The 18,311-nt window shown below is 42.2% G+C and overlaps 2 protein-coding genes across 2 annotated transcripts; one reads left to right on the top strand and one right to left on the bottom strand.

Moving 5' to 3' along the window:
• Positions 1-1,908: 1,908 nt before the first annotated feature.
• On the top strand, positions 1,909-5,588 carry cpsf4 (cleavage and polyadenylation specific factor 4). The gene is made up of 8 exons (XM_005743482.2): positions 1,909-2,335; positions 2,477-2,527; positions 3,012-3,164; positions 3,265-3,360; positions 3,498-3,591; positions 3,824-3,896; positions 4,057-4,215; positions 4,977-5,588. Exons 1-8 carry the CDS (start codon positions 2,233-2,235, stop codon positions 5,043-5,045), a joined length of 798 nt encoding a protein of 265 aa, XP_005743539.1. The 5' UTR covers positions 1,909-2,232; the 3' UTR covers positions 5,046-5,588.
• Positions 5,589-5,671: 83 nt separating this feature from the next.
• atp5mf (ATP synthase membrane subunit f) lies at positions 5,672-8,496 on the bottom strand. The gene is made up of 4 exons (XM_005743481.2): positions 8,415-8,496; positions 7,407-7,514; positions 5,904-6,020; positions 5,672-5,785 (listed from the first exon to the last, which is right to left on the bottom strand). The coding sequence occupies exons 1-4, from the start codon at positions 8,428-8,430 to the stop codon at positions 5,757-5,759; spliced, it is 270 nt and encodes an 89-aa protein (XP_005743538.2). The 5' UTR covers positions 8,431-8,496; the 3' UTR covers positions 5,672-5,756.
• Positions 8,497-18,311: the final 9,815 nt, after the last annotated feature.

Below are 18,311 nucleotides of genomic sequence, written 5' to 3'. Positions count from 1 at the left end.
ATATCTAATTTTCTACCTTTCATGTGTTGCTTTTGTACCAATTTTAAATTAAACAAACAACCTTATTTACATTTTACATGGTGTCCCAATTTTATTGGAAACAAGGATCTGATATGTTTCTACTGAAAACTACAAATGTTGGTACAATCACTGGTTTGGGGGTTTTAAATTTTTCTTAATCTATACATTTGATTATTTTAGATTAGAATCTTGTTTGCAGTCGCACTTTTCTCCTCTCCTCCTTCCCCTTATCTTCCCTGCTTAGTCTCTTGTGTCCTTGTCTTGTCTCGTGTGTATTACTTTCCCTGGAACACTCTCTCACAGTCTGTTCTCTAAAACCTAAAAGAGAATTATGGATTTGATCAACTGGTCTCTGAATGCTATTGACACCCTTTTCTCAAGGAGAAGTCTGGGCTCGGGAGAGCCCAAGTGCCCTGGAGGGACTGATAGACTGTTTACTTAGCCTGGTAGGGCAAAGGAAACTGTCTCAGCTGAACTATGGACACGGACACACATACACTTACACTGATAAGCACTCACACATCCCCCCTCCCCTTCCAATGCCTTCGATGCTTGTTGCCTCCTGGGAACATGAGGCGGGTCTGGACCCGCACTGGAGAGACGGCGAGGGGCAGGATGGCTGCTGTGTTGCCTGGGATTACTCCTTTCCCCTACCCAACCCTGTTGCTCGTCACGTGCTCTATAATGTTGTACTGTGGACATTTATGTGCTTTCTGTCCTGAGGAGTTTTTTTTGTTTCCTGTTCTCATGCTGTCCTCCTATAGCCCAGTATGAGTAGAGGTCTCTTTTTTTCCTCTTGTACTTTCCCATTGTAGTGTATATTTCATTGTTTTTTTCTGTAATGCAACCGTTCTCTGACTTGTATCCCTATGTGATGTCTGTGTTGTGTGTGTAAAGTCGGGGGGCAGGTTGCCCTGCAGTGGAATGCAGGGCAACCTGCCCCCCGACATGCCACTGCATGTGGCGAATAAAAGTTGAACTTGAACTCCATCAACAGACAAGCTCGGTTTGAGAAGTGTTGATTAGTGTTTGGGTTCAAATGAGCCAAAATCAGGTTTTGCTCAACATGATGTGTATATGTGTGTATATACGTATGTATGGATAGATAGAAACATATATGTATATATAAAAAGAAATTACACATAACATATAATGTAATTGCAATGAGGTATTTCTGTAGTCTATTGATACTAGATAGTGGAAAAGGGGTGGGATTAAATAAGCTTATGCTTCTTCCTGCTCCTTTTTGAACATGAATGTTATTTGGAGTTGTGGTTGCTCGTTTTCCTTTTGTTTTGCTTTGTTCATTTGTCTCTTTTAATTCTAGTTTGTTGTACTTTTTCAACATGTTCAAAATAAAGATTCAATCAATCAATCATTGAAGATCAAAATAACACATCCCAGTACCCTCAGCTTTCCCACTGAGAAGCTCTATAATAATCATAATAAATGCACGAAAGCAACAGCGATGGATTTTATAAAGAAAAAAAAAACACTTCAGTGAAGCTGAATAAAACCTTGCCGGGCCTCTGAACCACACAGACTGATATAAAATATGTTTTGTACCAATGGTGTCAGACATAAAGGGGCACCAGAATCCAAATGTAATCAGTTTTACATCTTTTCCTTCCAGCTCCCCCCTGGCTATTCATGCTACTACAGTAATTTCTGATTTCAATGCTCTTACATTCAGATTACAAATGATCTACTATAGAAATTTCTGTTTTGGCTCCACGGTTTTTTCCTGTAATTTTTCTCATTTCTTACAGTTTAAGCCCAAAGAGAAATGCTGACAGATTTGACTAAAGCAGCATTTCTTCATCATGTGGAAAAACTGAAACTTACTGTTGAGTTGTGGATTTAACGAAGCGCTCTGCGATCGTTTAGTCTTGTCTGATTTTGTCAGGTCGGAGGTCAGCCTGCGCGCCTCCCATCATCCACACAGAACAAGGAGTAGTTCGGGGACATACAAACATTTACGGGCCGGTCGTGTCCATGGCTTGTCTTTAAAACCGACATTAGACCTATAAACTACGGCATCTGTTGTATTCTCGGTATCGGAGTTTGGAGTTTGGTGCTAACTTATCAGTTAGCTTGGCTAGCCGCCTTAGCAGGCTGAGAGGGAACTTGGTAGCTAGTAGCTAGACTTCGAGCTAGCTTAACCGAAACGGACATTTATCTGATCGGAGGAGTGAATAGACTGCAGCGGACATGCAGGATTTACTGGCCAACGTGGACCACATCAAGTTTGACCTGGAGATTGCCGTGGAGCAGCAGCTGGGAGCCCAGCCGCTGCCTTTCCCCGGCATGGATAGTAAGTGCTGGGATGCTAGCTGGTACTAAGCCCGCTGCGGGTTAACCTTAAGCGGAATTAACGGTAAAGGTGACGAGGGGAGAGTTGACCGCCACTGACTACTTATGTTCATTGACCCTGTGATCGTGTGTGTCTCTGCAGAGTCCGGGTCTGCTGTGTGTGAGTTCTTCATGAGAGCTGCGTGTCAGAAAGGTAAAATCACAACATGGTCTCAACTCTGTGGTGATGTCACTGCAGCGTGAACGGCCCCAACAATGAACTCTTTAACTTCCGTAAAGTTAAAGTTTAGACACTTCACGCCACTCAAACGCACAGATCGGTGCTGGTTGACCTTTTTTTAAGCAAGCTCGACCTCTCATGTCTAAATACAGCCTTAGATATACTGTTTACGCACTGCTACAGTAGCCTGCACCTCACTGATTTCCAAGAATAGCCCATTTTCATAATGTTGTGAATTATATTACTCCTCTAATAGCTTCAAGGGAAATGACCTTTCCCCCCCATCTTTATTAAGCACTTTTGTAACCATTTCAATCCCTGCCATTAGGCCAGTCTCTGCTGATCTCAAAATGTCCAAATTTAAAGTACTAAATTGTGTTTTAAGTGATCAGCATGACACTGAGAGCCATGTGTGTCTTAATGAGGAGAAGGTCACAGAGCGCACTGTGTCTCACAGGTGGGATGTGTCCGTTCCGTCACATCAGTGGAGAGAAGACAGTGGTGTGTAAGCACTGGCTCAGAGGTCTGTGTAAGAAGGGAGACCAGTGCGAGTTTCTCCACGAATACGACATGACCAAGATGCCTGAATGCTACTTCTACTCCAAGTTCGGTGAGTTGACATCATGAGTGCATTTATTTGGTTAAACTTTGCACAGATCTTGTCAGATGAATGCCGTACTGATTAATGTTTTGTTCTGTGACCCTCACAGGTGAATGCAGCAACAAGGAGTGTCCTTTCCTACACATAGATCCAGAGTCCAAGATCAAAGACTGTCCCTGGTATGACCGAGGCTTCTGCAAACACGGTAAGGTCAAATTCTGGTACTAATACCACAAACCCACTGCTTATAGACGTAGCCTGTCTGTTCTGTGGTTTAAATGGAGAAAAACATAATACGTCTTATTATTTGTCCTCATCTGTGTCTCCGTCTTCTTACCTCAGGTCCTGACTGCCGACACCGACATACCAGAAGGGTGATCTGTGTGAACTATTTGGTGGGCTTCTGTCCAGAAGGAAAGTCCTGTAAATTTATGCAGTAAGTAGTCCTGTTACATTTACTTCCTACACAACAGGTATGATTCCTGATAGGACCGCTGCTCCACATTAAGTTGGTTAAATCTGCCAAGCAATTGTGCAGGAATTTCATTACATTACACTCCAGTATAAATGGTCTTTGTTTGATTTTATAATGATGGATAGCTGCATTAAAAGTTTTTTGAGACTTCACCCTGCAGTAACGTAAATTATACGTTGATGTTCCTCCACAGCCCCCGATTTGAGCTGCCTATGGGCGCTTCTGAACAGCCTCCTCTCCCACAGCAAAACCAGAACCAGGCAAAGGTAAGAATGCACACAAACACTCGAATGATGCATCCCGATGCCGGCGTGGATCCATCTCAGAGGATGAATCAGCATGACTCTCGGTGCTTCTGTTTAACTGTTTGTTCCTGTTGCTGAGGTGCACAGTGAAAACAGTCTCTCTGCTTGCCTCCTGCCGCAGCCCGTGCCTACCATTGGTCGCTCGTCGCTCTCCTTAATCCAGCTCACAAACTCCATCCCAGCCCAGCGGCAGCAGAACAACACGACTACTGTGTCTCAGCAGAACAATCTAAATGCCAACAGAGGGCCTCGTCCGCTGGACCAAGTCACCTGCTACAAGGTGAGTCGGCTGTACATCTGTGTGATTAAAGCTATGCCAGTCTCTCGCTTTGGTCGTAATTGCAATCATTAATCAAACTGTGGTTGGTTATATTGCCAAAGCATGCACCGGCCATACATTTAGATCATTAAAACCAGACTTTTCTCAAGTTTAGATGCACTTGCAAGGTTTTACCTATAATACTGGTTTCCTCTGCGTGGTTGCAGTGAGCCTTGAATAAGATGGATCACTGGTGCTCTTGTGAATTTATCCAGCTTCTTAAAGGGGAACAATTTTCTGAATTTCTTGGCTCTCCACAGTGTAGCACTTTACACGTTTGCCTAAAAGCAAAAGGTGGTGACACAAATCTCTTTGGGATGAAAAATGTGCACAAGAGTCTGGCCCCTCAGTTCAAACACAATCTGGAATCATCAGTTTTAAGTTTGCTTCCCACTTTTTTCTGATTGGCTGTCTCTTGCAAATTGTATGCTGAACATGTATGAATGTGGGTGGAGCAGCTGTTCCAACAGCCTGGGGTTTTGGGTTATAGGGTTTACGTGGACATTCACTGATATCATTATTTAAACCTTGTACACTTTTAACAGAGCCACCAATCTCACAGCACATATGACTGTAAATAAAGAAGGGAAAACACCCTTAAAACAATCTCCTTTTTAAAATTAGAGGATTTCTTTTTTCTTTTTTCTCTCGCTACTGGGAACAACTGGAACATGCAGTAAATGTCGTTAATTGCTTCATTTCTGTCTTCCTCTTGTCTGCAGTGTGGTGAGAAGGGCCACTATGCCAACAAATGCACTAAAGGCCATCTCGCCTTCCTGAGTGGTCAGTAACCTTCAGCCGAACACCTCAGTGCTGTAGCGCACCACCCCTGATGTGAGCAGAAGAGAGAATGGGGAAGACTGCTCTACATGCTGGTGTTTCTTAAAGACTAACTGCTGCCCGACAGACACGGACAGTGGGAGGGGGGGCCTGTGGACACATGAAAGTGACAAGAAAAAAGGTCATCCGGCCTGATTTGCTGGGTTTGTACAGTACAGGTGACTTTGAAGAGTCACTCCCAGGGTCCAGACTGCTGCAAACACCAATACAGGTGCTGTTGTTCCTCAGGTCATGTGACTGCAACTGCCACTGCTATGTTCCAAGTCTGACCGTGAAAAAAAAAAAAATTGAACAAATGTGATAAACATCTTAGGAATGTAATTTAGCTTGTACTCAGTGCCCAAATCCACACTAGCTACAAAGGTCATTCTGGACATTTCAGCCTCGGTTTAGCAGCTGTGTGGCAGGTACGGTAGTGCAGAGCAGCTGGAAGAGACGCTTTGTTGACAGTCTGAACATATTCTGTCTGTACAAATAAATGTTCTTGTTTCAGATTTTATTAATTTTTTTTTACCCCTCACTTCTGATCTTCTCATAGCCACTTCTGAGATTTACACAGTACACTCACAACAGTAAATCCTTATCCTTATTTTTTATTGGTCACAACAATCACATATGAACAGAGCCGAGGATAGAAAGAGCTGACGCGTTCCTGAAGGGGCTCAGTGGTACTTCCTCCAGCGATCGTGTTCTACAAGAAAAGCAGAAGTCGTTTAACATATTAGCTTTTTTTTTTTTAACCAGTGAGGTTAACTGTGACAGGAGTGCAAAGAAAGAAAAGAGGCTCTGTAAGCGAGTGTGTTTCTTACTGATGTGGTCGTATTCCCATAAGTAGCTGATGGCCACGTAGCCTACGAGCAGCATAGCTATACCACCGATGCCCCCCTTCTTCACATTGATGTACTTGTTGTAGTATCTGTCATGGCCTAGAAGAGAAAACGGCATGGTCAAGTGTCCTGTTTAGTATTCAATACATGCAAGAGGAGCACTCATTCTGTGACCTTAATTACTACTGAGGCCAGATTCTCAAATTAGTGTCCCAAGTATAAGTAAAGCTACTAGCACAAGGGTCAGCAACCTTTACTGTCAAGAGACATTTTTCAGCAATTTGTGATTCAAAAAAAAAAAAAAAAGACCACAAAGCACGAGCCTCATGTAAAGAAGGATACTAAGATTAAGTGTAAAGTAGCCTAAATGAGTAGATTCTTACTCTCCAATGGGCCATTTCTGATTATTTTGTACTTCAATTCTGGATTTTCACTTTATTTTATACTTATTACTAACAAAAGAGAAGAAAAGTGGAGTTAAACTAGCATTTTTAAATCCACTTTGAGACAGAGCAGGTATAATTTTCAACCCAGGTTTCTGTGCAAATCAATCTTAAGGGGCCCCAATCAGACAATATATCAAAGTGAAATCTAAAAACTTTAAAACAGTCAATTTTCAACATAATTTTAACTAAAGTCCAGCTTTAGATTAAAAATACTTGGTGGTGAAAGTGAAGAAATCATTCCATTTTCCCCTCACACTTTTTTGTTTTTAGATCTGGAATCCATACCAACTGGGAGTTAAAACTACACAGCCATGCTGACCATTTTTACCGAGGTTCAGCAAAAATCAAGGCGATAAACATGAGCTATGATGCACATTGTAAAATATTTTTTTAAGAATCTGTGTTTAAGGACACAATTGTACTGCTGGTAAATGTAAAGAGTGTTTTAGATCAGGGGTGTCGAACTCCATGCCGGTGTCCTGCTGAGTTTAGATAACACCCTGGGTCAACACCACTGAATGAAATGATTAGTTCATTGGCAGGCCTCTTGAGAACTTCAAGACATGTTGAGGAGGTAATTTAGCCTCACTGGCCCCCCGAGGCCTGGAGTTGGACATCTGATCAATGCCAAAAACTGAAATATTCGCACACAAAGCCATTGTTTATTTTTATATACATATCCATTTTCTGATAAAGTCACTGGAGAGGTTCAGGACCCCTGTACTAAGGAAGTGCCTAGCCAAAGGCAGAGCTGAGCCCTCATAAATAACATATTCCTTACATAACAGATGCGTTACAGGTGAAACCGTAAAGATGCAATAAGCTGAAGTAGTTAATGTGGATGGGTTTAAATATGTGGGGGTCAAAGATCCAAAGCAACCGACAGTGCACAAGAGAGGTGAGGAAGAGAGTGCAAGCTGAAAAAAAATGTATATAAATAATCAGTCAGTGTTTAAAAACCAAGTTCCAGTAGGTAAAAAAAAGAAAAGAAAAGCGCTTTTCCTGCCCACCAGAAGTAGTCGGAGCAAGTTGTACTCACCCCTGCGAATGGCTGAGAGGATGCCATTGGGAGTAAAGTCTCGACCTCCAAGCCAGGCTCCCAGCTCGTTGAGTTTCACGTCCATCAGCCGCTTCTCAGCTAAGGAAACTAAAAACACGTAAAAAGAGCGTCATCACTGAAAATGCACACTGTCAACAAAGAATAAAAACATGCCACTGAATTACAAACATTAGCAATCTAAAAACACGTTTAAACCGCTTGTCTAAGAAGACAAAAAGTGGCAACATCGTGTACCGAGGACACAAAATTGTCATTTCCCTACATATTTTCTGACTTTTTTTTTTTTAAATATCCAATAAACTATTAACCTTTCAAATAATTATCAGGCTAAGAGTTACGGAGACTAAAGACCGAAGCTCTTAATTCTGCAAAATAATTAACAACTTGTTAACATGTTTTCAGTCGTCGCAGTAATTCAATTACACTCAAAACACAGCAGCCGACTCGCTAGGAGCTAGTTTGACATTTACCAGGTGTGTGTAGCCGATTGTAATGTCATAATGAAAGTTTGCTGGACCGCTTTTCAAAAACACCATAAAGCACACAACAAGGCACCCAAGTTCTTCTTTATGTTTTTTTACAAGTTGGTCAAAGAGACCATCCTAGTTTGTACTAATCGCACCGTGTTTGCGTGCTACCGAGCAAGCTAGCTAAAGAAACCGTTATATAATCGACACGATTATCAACAGCACGATTATTAGAGCTTCATCCAAGCTGTAGGTCACTCTGAAAGGTGCAGTTAAATCTAAAAAAGCGGCCTGCAGATTTATTTTCACAGTAAATCCGCCAATGACACGCAAAGTCCTTGACGTGACTCAAAGGGTTTAGCGAGGCCTTCAGTCCGAAAAAGACCTTCAAGTGACGAATTCACGGCTTGTCTGATAGAAAACACCCCTCAGTCCCCAAAAGCCTCATTATATGCCAAGATGATGACATATAAAACAAAAACAGGACAATATTTTTTTGGGAGAAGGCACATTACGGTACCTGCTTTGTCCGCCATCTTGACCGGTGCAGAAGGTTTGCTGCAAGGAATGATGGGAATAAAAGGAGAAAGTGCATTATGGGAGGTCATGTAGTTTTAAAGTGAATCCACTAGAGAGCGGCAAAAGCAATAAAACCAAACAACAAACATTATTATTATTATTATTATTATTATTATTATTATTATTATTATTATTATTATTATTATTATTATATTATTATTATTATTATTATTATTATTTCCTAAATAAATTAATTTCTTCTATTTTATCGTAATCTGCTCTGAATAATACGTTCACGTTTATTAACATCTTAATTTTTTATTTATTTTGGTGTAAATTTGTATCTTTTCACCCTCCCTCACTTTTAAAAATCTAGAATGAATCATTATTCAGATATTTTTAATGTTACTCCCGGTTGTCTGTTTACGTCTCTACATGTGTTAAAAAATAGGAACAAACTTGTCAGGCACACCATAATTGAATCAACACTTTTGTTAAATGGTGTGCACAAATTTAATTAGAGTGAGATCTGCCCTTTATAACTTATTGATTGAGTAAAGACTTAAAAGATTAACTTGCACACTTGCAGAAGCCTACTTTTGTTGCCAGCTTTCCTTCCTGACTTTGGCTACAGCACCTGTGCTGCTAGTACCTTGTTAGGATTACAGTTTTGCCCCACATGCATGAAATTGGCACTGCAGATGCAAATAGTTGTATGCACCTCCTGGAGGTACTGATTTGTGCTCAGTGGCCTGGTCACAGATCTGGATGGGAGTTCTTAGCTTGGCCGCTGTTGTGAGTTAATTTTTCAAGTGTGCATCACCTCAGGGAAACCTGGTCTGCTTTGTATATCAGATAAAGATTTTGTCTGCCTCAAAGAGAGGAAATGCCGCATTTGATAGAACACCTGCACACTGGAGTTGGATTTCCACCATCTGTGTAACTAATGGAAGCTGTGTTTCAAACAAATAGTAGGAGAAGCACAAGAGGCAGGACACGGAAGGACCGTAGCAACTGTCAAAGTGGCCATTTGTGTTTTGGACTAAGACAGAGCATGACCTAATGTCTCAGTTTCATGCCAGCAAAGGTGCATTGAGCCCCATGCAGGGTCCTTCCCCTGAGCTGTCTTTTCCGAGTGTATGTGGAGACTGAAGATGGGTCAGAGGCTTCCCCCATTAACTTTAGAACACAAGTGCCTTACTCATGCCTGGCGGTTCTGTTGCATAGTTTGTCCATGTGGTGATCAAAAAGATGCCTCACCTCACAGATGAAGGGCTGATATGACAGAAGAGGTCAGTCCAGTGAGTTTGGAAACCATTGGAGGGAAAAACAGCACACGTCTCAAACAGTCTCCTCGGCAATGAAGCACCTCTTATCTGTTCTGAAAGGCTCATTCAGATGGACACCACTGGAGCAGTGTTTATATCATTGATCAAGCCACTTGAAGGTCACTGGAGTCCCTGAAAGAAACCTGAAGGCTGCTGATGTGAGCTTATAACTGTTTTTCATCCTTTAGGTCAATGCAGCTCACAGAGTATTTCTCAAGGCACCTTAAACATTTTCTAAGGTTAATTGCTCAGCGTGGCCTCTGGGTCTGTGCTAGCTCTGGATGTTCTGTCATTAGCCAGTACAAGGTGATCAGCGAGTGGGAATTGTGTTTTTGTAAGATCGTTGGCTGGGATGAGTCATCAACCTTGTTAAGTTGCGAGGGAACAAAACAGCCGCACTGGTCTCTGTGAATCTTTCAGGGCATAAGGATTTTGAGAGGCCGGTTGTAGGCTACCACGTGGGATTTTGTTGTCCCGTTTGTGAAAGATCTGTGATTCACAGAAGCAGAGTTACCTTTGTAACGTACAGTTTAGGGTGAGCTCACAGCTTTCCCCCTGCAGCAGATGAAAGAGCAGGACTTCCATCAGTGCTGCACAGCGACACTCAAGCATCCACATGGAGCAACACAAAGAGCTGAACTGAGCGGGACTTCCATTATAAAAGAGCCTCTTACTTATTTAAAAGGACTTCATAATACATTTTAAAATGTCAGGACTACAAACCCTGATTTTCCACAGCACACATGGCAAGGTGAAGTAAATAAGGCCCATTCTTCTTACACTGAAATGCTGTGCTGGGAAACCTTGAGTCACTGTGTTGCCTGCCTAAACTGGGGAAGTGGGAAAGTAACCTAAAAGGCAAAATAATCCAACTAAAGGGTTTTATTAATAATAAAAATGTAAAAGATGCGAATTCTGCTACGACCTTGAAAAAAAGAGAGAAACAAACATAACAGAGTCCAGAAGTTGGCCACCAAACAAAAGAGTAAGTTACGAAGGGTAAATCACCAGAAGACACACAGCTCATAAAGTGCAAATCAAAACGGCTCTCTGGCACCAGCGTGCTCCTCTCTCTGGCATTAAGTACTCTGGCTTCATTGCTGAGTCAAGTCAGACGTACAAAAGGGAAGCAGCTACACCTGGAGAAAGAACAGAACACACCCACCGGGTCAAATCACAGCAGGCCCTGCTGGAGTCAGAGCACAGACCATGTTGTGGCTGATCAGTAGTGCTATTGTAACCTGTGCAGAATTTGAATGGGAAATCTGCAGACTTATTTATCCAGGATAACCTGTGTATGGTTCTTGTGCTGGCTGCTCTCCACGTTTTCTCACATTTTCTTTCTCTCTTTTTTAAAGGATCGGTGCTCATGAATTCTGAAATACTGACCTGAAGGGTTTACTATTGATGTGTCCCGACACGCTATCAGACAGGTCCTTTTTATTTTGGTTTCAGAAAAGGAGGCGATCGATGAGCAGCACAACAACAGCTTGTAGCACTTATACATAATGTACCTGAAGATACAGTCTCATTCAGAGCGGGGTTTGTGTTAGTGGGGGAGGAGGTGCTGTGGTGCTTCAGGTCCCTGTTAAACACACCCACCAATCAATACACCCCTGTGTATCAACCCCACCCCTATGCACACACACATACCACTAACTAAATTATGTCTCTGGCCTTCATCCAAGACTCAAGACTCAGCACCAACCTCTTTCCTTTATTAGACTGATTTTCCTGCTTCTCTCTAATGACTTTTATTAGATGGACGACTCGCAGGCATGTCCAGCACCCACTATCCTTAGCTCTGCTTCTCCTTGTAGGTGGATACATAAATACACTGTGTGTGTGTAAGAGAGAGAGAGAGACTCTTTGATGTTTGATGACTGAATTCTCTTTAATGCATGTTAACCCAAATGCCATGGAAGTGCAGCTCAGTTTTTATATTTTTGGTACAGAAGTATCTCTCTCATGCATGTTCAACAGATCAAGAGGAAGAAAAAAATATATTTAATCAAAACATTAAAGACATAATCATAATTTTCATATGAGGTGTGGAGCTGTATGGCAATTTGGTTCACTAAAAGCCAAAGAGAAATAACATGTCAGTTATACTTCTGCATCAGATCTTAGGCCATAACCACGACCCCATTTTAATCCTACGTCGCAATCTTCTACGTATCTTGATGTGCCGACAAACACATCGGATCAACACACCAGGTAGATGCATATCACAGAAGTCCTAATCAAGCTTAAACTTTTTAGCATCATTCAACCCCTTGTTTTGGATTTACAGTCCGCATGTTTAATGGTTTTTAGACACAGCATCAAATTCCTTATGATGATCCTCCATGATGGAGTGGTTAGCACCTTCACCTTACATGAAAAAGATTTCCAGTTTGAGACCTAGGGGCAGACGCAACCCCAGTCCAAGGAGTTATGAACTAATGCACGCCTCGTGCAGGCTTCAAAGTCCCCATAAAGAAGGTTGCTTCAGGAAGGGCATTAAGTATAAAATCTGCACCAAATTAAACATGAGGGACCAGCTGCTGTGGTACCTTTGGAAGTAGGGGAGCAGCAGAAAGTACCTCATACAATTCTTCATAATGAAATTTTAAAGAGCTCCCTGCATTACCTGGGCACAGAAATAACAGAGGAGCACTAAACCATCCTCGCCTCATGACCAAAACACAGTTACATTGTGAGTATTGCAATTATTTACCGAACCCACACACCACTTTAACACTACACTTTTATCATACTATTGCTCTGTATCCACTGGATTGCTCAGTATGCTGACTAATGATGATGCTGAGTACGTACTGTGTTCACGGCTCACGTCTGGTGCTTGGACTTTATTATTTTCATTATGAAGACTTCATATGAATGTGGAGGTGTGTGCCAACGAGCACCTAAAATTACCAGTAACAAGAAGCACTCAGTGAATGCAAACCTCCGCCAAGCCAGCTCACTCTCTGGACAGGATTTAAAACAAAGGCATTGTGGTTTGTATCCAGGTTCTTTTTAAACATCTATTAAGTAGTTTAAAGTAAAAGTGAAAGTACAATGTACAAAGTACAACACGTCGCCTCAGTGAAGGTTAGTGATGTGCCAGCTGCACAGTACCCAAAGAGTGAGGTACTTGTGTCCCATTCCAAGGCAAAACAAAAGTGTTTTTTCTGTTTTAAGCCTGACCATTTAATTGCAAATTGTGAGGCCTACAAACAGAAACAGTCGGTCTCAAGGGCTAGGAGTGTGCCAGCTAACAATGCTAATGCAGGCATGGTTTCAAGATCCAGAGCAAAGCTCTGTTTCTTCTGCCACAAACCTGGCCACCTGATTGCTCACTGTTCAAAAGACAACTCAAAGCAAAATCGATCTGCTTTCAAAAGAGTGAACTGTGGTTCACCAACGGACAAAGTTGCCAGTCCTAGGCGACAGTTGGAGCATAATTGCTCGGTGGTGTCATTTGGTCACTGTCAGAGATCGACTAATTGTGGTCCGCCACCTGTTGACCGTCTTTTAGGTCCAGAAGACCTGCAGTGTGACACATTGTGTACGACACAAACATTCAAACCTGCACCTCTGGCTAACCAGCATACCTGTCGCCATGACCCAGCGAAGAAGCGTCTGAAAAGTGTTTCGGAAAGGCCTTCTAGCTATTCGCTGGGTTCTCCATATGTGATGGCTCAAAAAACATCTGGCTGTCACTTGGGACACTATGTTGAGGGACTTGAGCCAACCCCGTGCAGTGTTTTCAACCCATCAAAAAGGTCTTGGCAGATTCGGCAGGGTATGCCTAACCGTTATTATGGTGCGTGGTAGGTGATATGTTTAAAAGTTGGGTAGGACGTTCTGTGACAAACCACTGGTTTGTATTTATGGGAGGGGGTGTTACGGCCCTAGCTGGGCCTCCTGATACTGCCCTTGTGTGGGCGTGGTGTTTTTCTCCGCCTCCTCCTCTCTTGCTCCACCCCTCTGTCTCTCTCTTGCTCTTCTCTCTCCCCAGGACACAGCTGCTGCTCATTGGCCTCGTTTACCACCTGGGCCCAGTCAGCAATCACCTCTCTGAGGTTATATAACCCGGGGATGGGCTGGATGTGGGAGGGTGGCTTTCTCTGGTGTAGCCGCTTTGAGCGATTGGCCTGCGATTGGCCTGCGATTGGCCTGCGATTGGCCTGCGATTGGCCTGCGATTGGCCTGCGATTGGCCTGCGATGTGAGCAGTGGAAGAGGCTTCTGGTGGAGTTCCTCTGTGCTGGTCAGTGTGTGAGTCTGGTCTAGGTGTGGAAAAGGCCTGCTGTGTGTGTGACCAGCCCCACCGTGCGTGGCTCTTTGTGAGTAGCTCTTAACTGAGCAGTGGTTTTGCTGAAGTGACGGCGGCCTCTATTATTTGGTTTGGCCTGCCTGGTTATTGCTAAAAGCAGCGTTGCTGTCTTTTTCTGTTGAAGCCTTATAGTTGTTTTCTTTGTTGAAGTGGTCACCATCTCTTTGGGTTGGCCTGTCTGATTTATCATTAAAGCAGCATTGCTGTCTTTTTCTGTTGAAGCCTTATAGTTGTTTTCTTTGTTGAAGTGGTCACCATCTCTTTGGGTTGGCCTGTCTGATTTATCATTAAAGCAGCGTTGCTGTCTCTTTTTGTTGTTACTGTGTATATGAATATTGAGTTAATTGATTATAATAAAGATATATTTTGTGTTAAATATCTCTGCCTGGCGTTCTTTTCATTTCAACCTGGATCCAACTGTTACTGTCCCCCACCCTCTTCGCCTAGCTTTCATGTGGGGACGTAACATACAAAGTGGAGCCTTTTGTTATTTACCCTGTTGAACCAATTTTAATATACTTAACATAATTTTGAGTACAATCACTTTAAAACAATTGTGTGGATTTAGTACATGTGTAGCACTGATTTCTTTGTTTATTAAAATTTAAATGTGTAGAAATAAATATCAAGTGTAAAGAGTTTTTGAGATCACTTCATATTTTGTATTAAAAAAAAGTATTCATGAACATTGTGCATGTATTTAAACAGTTATAACCTGTTACTATTCTGTACAAAAAAAAGTCTTAATAAAATAAATGATGTCAGGACAAAAAAAGGCAGCAGAAATTGATGCATTGTTTTAAAGATAAAAGACTTTTTTTGAAATTTTGACCTTATCTGAGCTTGAAGAAGAGGTTAGAGTAACTTACATCCCTATTTATTGTTCCCTGTATGCCTATATGTTGTCGATACAAACAACTGAAGTAAGAAAGATTTAAATAGCTCTGTGTAGAATTATCATCAATGACCTTCAGATTGGTCTGTTGATCTTGAAAGAGAAGTCGGTGTTCAAAAGTGGGATGATATTTTAAATCTTTATATGCTACTTTCAATATGTTGACAATACACACCGCACATATGAGAATCATAGTTTCTCAGTCACGACGTTTTTGCTTATTGTTAACCTGACCCCACTCCACACCTCTACAAAGTTTGATCACAATTGATTCAGAAAGTTTTGAGCTATTGTGTTTATAGACAGAATGATGACACATGCACACGCTGCCAAAAACGCTGCCACCGTCTTGGTGGAGGTAGTCAGTAACGGAAATATGCTGTCTCCTGAATCCAAACTGGGAGCTGGTTCCACAGGAGAGTGGCCTGAGAGCTGAAGGCTCCCATACGACCTGTAGAAACTTTATAGAAAGTCTAGGAATGACAAATAAGTCAGAAAGATATGATGAGGCCTGATCGTTCAGGCCTTTGAGTCAATAAAGACAAGCTACAACAGGAGCAATATGATGGATTTTTCTAGTCCCAAGTCCCTGTGAGCTTTTGGAACTAGACAGTGGATTAATGTGACAGTTAAAGGACATTGTTTTGGTAAAGTTTCTACAATTTGGGTTATTGTAGGCTCTGTCTTACAATATAAATGCCGCTGTCTTGATCTATTGCTATATAAATAAAATAGAATTGAGCGTCTACTTTAATTAAATGTGTCTACTATACTACACAAAAAGTCAATTACCTGTGATGTAAGCCTGCAGAAAACGGCTCAGTCTATCCACGTTGCTCTTCTCTTCTCCGAATGAAGGTCAGATTCAGTCACACACTCTGTGGAACCAACACCTGTGTGCGTTTCACACACAGTGTGGGCCAGAACCTCTAATCCAATGTCATCCTTTGACACCGAGAAGCCGGCACCAACCTCCAGAGTGGCATTTTCCCAAATGCTGTCATCAAAACGCCTACACACACACACACACACACACACTGATTCACGCATATGTACAATGGCAGACTGGCACACTGAGCAACGGTGCAGCACAAACCCACATGTCTATTGCACTCAAATTTCATTTGGGCTCTGAGGGTTACCAGCGAAACTGTAACGTAATCTCATTTAGAGAATGAACCCAGAGGCAGAAGTGACCCCGCGGCCGAGCTTCACCTGCTTGTTTATTAGTTTTGCTTGTTTGGTGCAGCGCTGCTGCCCAGCGGCCTCAGTGCACTTCAGAGGAGTCTGCACTAGCTACACACACACACACACACACACACAAAGGCGGTAGGGGACGTATGATTTAATTCCACCTCAAGAGGCAGGTGCCCTCGAGGTCTGCCACAGAGACAGCTCTTTGAAGCTGATGGAGGGAGATAGAGGGAGAAAGAATGGGAGATGGAGGGAGGGGGGCTGGTTTGTGTGAGGGTGAAGAGTAGGCAGGCAGACAGGAGCGAGCGAGGACGAGGGGCTAGAACAGAGATATTACAAAAGGAGAAACTGGCAGCAGAAAGAAAATGATGGAGGGAGATGAAGGATAAAAAAGAGAAAAGAGGAGAGGATGGAGCCCCGTGTCTCTGCACACGGCTCTGTAATACACATGACCTTTAAACAGCCACGCTGCCACTCTCTGCCTGTTCATCCATCCCTCACCGGGCACATCCTTTTAGGTTTTTTCAGACTTTTATCCATGTTTTACTTAAAACTGCCACTTTTTTTCCTCCTCTCGGCCTTGCAAGAAATTTCCTCCCTTCCCCCATTTGTAAGTGTCACTCACTTTTTTGCTCATTTCCTCTCTTTCTTGTCTTTTCACATCGACCTGTTCTTCTCCACATAGTTACAGATGTCCTTTTCTCATCGTTCTCCTGCTGCCGGTGACCCGGATGCTTTTTTTCCCCTTCCGGACGCCCTGAAATGTAACAAAGGTGGGACGGTTAGTGAGCAATAGATTTAAAAGATTTTCTGTTACTACAGTAGTGTCATTAGAGATATGTAGATCATCAGGGGAGAAACTAAAAGGAGATCACAAGCCTGATGAAGGTCCCACAGGAAACTGGTGGGTGTGTGCGTGCGTTAGAGAGTAGGTGAGCCAGCAGGGTGGGGGGGGGATGGATGCTACATGCACAGAAATGCTCCACAGGGAATATATTATTCATTGCAGTGATAATGGCTTCATCCCCTAAATCAAACTTTCTCATTCAAATCCAATCACAACCTTAATTGTAAGAGGTGCTAATGGCAAGCGGACTAATCAAAGGCACACTTGTGGATGACCTCGATCACAGATGAGCATGTTATACATTTTTTAAGAGAGCTAAAAACCGGCTTTCAGTTTACTGTCAAATTAATTGGCTGTTTTATTTACAACGTGGATCCCGAATGCTTGTCAGCATTGCTTGTTTTCATTTATTTAGGACAGCACCCAGCTGACTGCTCATTTAACCTTGAAGAATAATTCATGGTTGGAAAGCACGACGCCTCTGAATTTCATCACAATCCATGTTTAGTCGAGAAACAATTCAGTATATATTTTATTCTGCGTCCATGTTTTTCTCCACAGTTACTGTTTATTTAGGCTTGTATCTGTGGTTTGCTGTCCTTTATGTGACTGAACCCTGTAAAATTGCATTTTGTGTGTTGTGGATGTAAACACGCAGCTAGTCTCAAGGGCTGGGAATTAACAAAAGCTATAAGATCAGTTTGACTCTCTGTACCGGAACCATGTTCAACTGCACCGTTCTGCTGCAAACTTTGCAGTAATATTACAATCTCTATCATACTTAGTTTGATATCCTGAACTGATAAGAAAGAAATACTTACAACTCGAATTCCAGTAAAGTTGTTGTGCTGTGTAAAATGGAAATAAAGACAGAAAGCAGTGATTTGAATCCACATTTTATTCACGATAGAACATGGAAAACATATCAAATGTTGTAAAGCGAGGCGATGAAATGAAATTGTGAATGTGATGGCAGTTTACCACTGTGTAGCATCAACAGTCAGTAAACATCTGGGAACAGTCCAGTCTCATTTGGGAGATATATACCTCCTAGTTCAGTCTTCTACAAGAAGCTACGCCACTGTAATAGATGCAGTTTAGCACTATCTTGCTGTAAAATGAAGAAGACTTCATCTGGATGTACAGGGAGTGCAGAATTATTAGGCAAGTTGTATTTTTGAGGAATAATTTTATTATTGAACAACAACCATGTTCTCAATGAACCCAAAAAAACTCATTAATATCAAAGCTGAATGTTCTTGGAAGTAGTTTTTAGTTTTAGCTATTTTAGGGGGATATCTGTGTGTGCAG

This window comes from Pundamilia nyererei, unplaced genomic scaffold (assembly GCF_000239375.1).
Source record: "Pundamilia nyererei isolate P.nyererei 1_Seehausen unplaced genomic scaffold, PunNye1.0 scaffold00132, whole genome shotgun sequence".
NCBI lineage: Eukaryota > Metazoa > Chordata > Actinopteri > Cichliformes > Cichlidae > Pundamilia > Pundamilia nyererei.
The sequence above is the reverse complement of the archived record's forward strand: the minus strand, read 5'-3'. Positions and strand labels throughout refer to the sequence as shown.

What these genes read in the sequence shown, in the direction of transcription:
- cpsf4 (XM_005743482.2), top strand. Translation starts at nt 2,233, where the DNA reads ATGCAGGATTTACTGGCCAACGTGGACCACATCAAGTTTGACCTGGAG. An exon ending in AAGTCCTGTAAATTTATGCA is followed by an intron (nt 3,592 to 3,823) that starts GTAAGTAGTCCT and finishes GTTCCTCCACAG; the next exon opens with CCCCCGATTTGAGCTGCCTA. An exon ending in AAAACCAGAACCAGGCAAAG is followed by an intron (nt 3,897 to 4,056) that starts GTAAGAATGCAC and finishes CTCCTGCCGCAG; the next exon opens with CCCGTGCCTACCATTGGTCG.
- atp5mf (XM_005743481.2), bottom strand. An exon ending in CCTCTCAGCCATTCGCAGGG is followed by an intron (nt 6,021 to 7,406) that starts GTGAGTACAACT and finishes TTTCTCTTCTAG; the next exon opens with GCCATGACAGATACTACAAC. An exon ending in ATGGGAATACGACCACATCA is followed by an intron (nt 5,786 to 5,903) that starts GTAAGAAACACA and finishes CTTTTCTTGTAG; the next exon opens with AACACGATCGCTGGAGGAAG.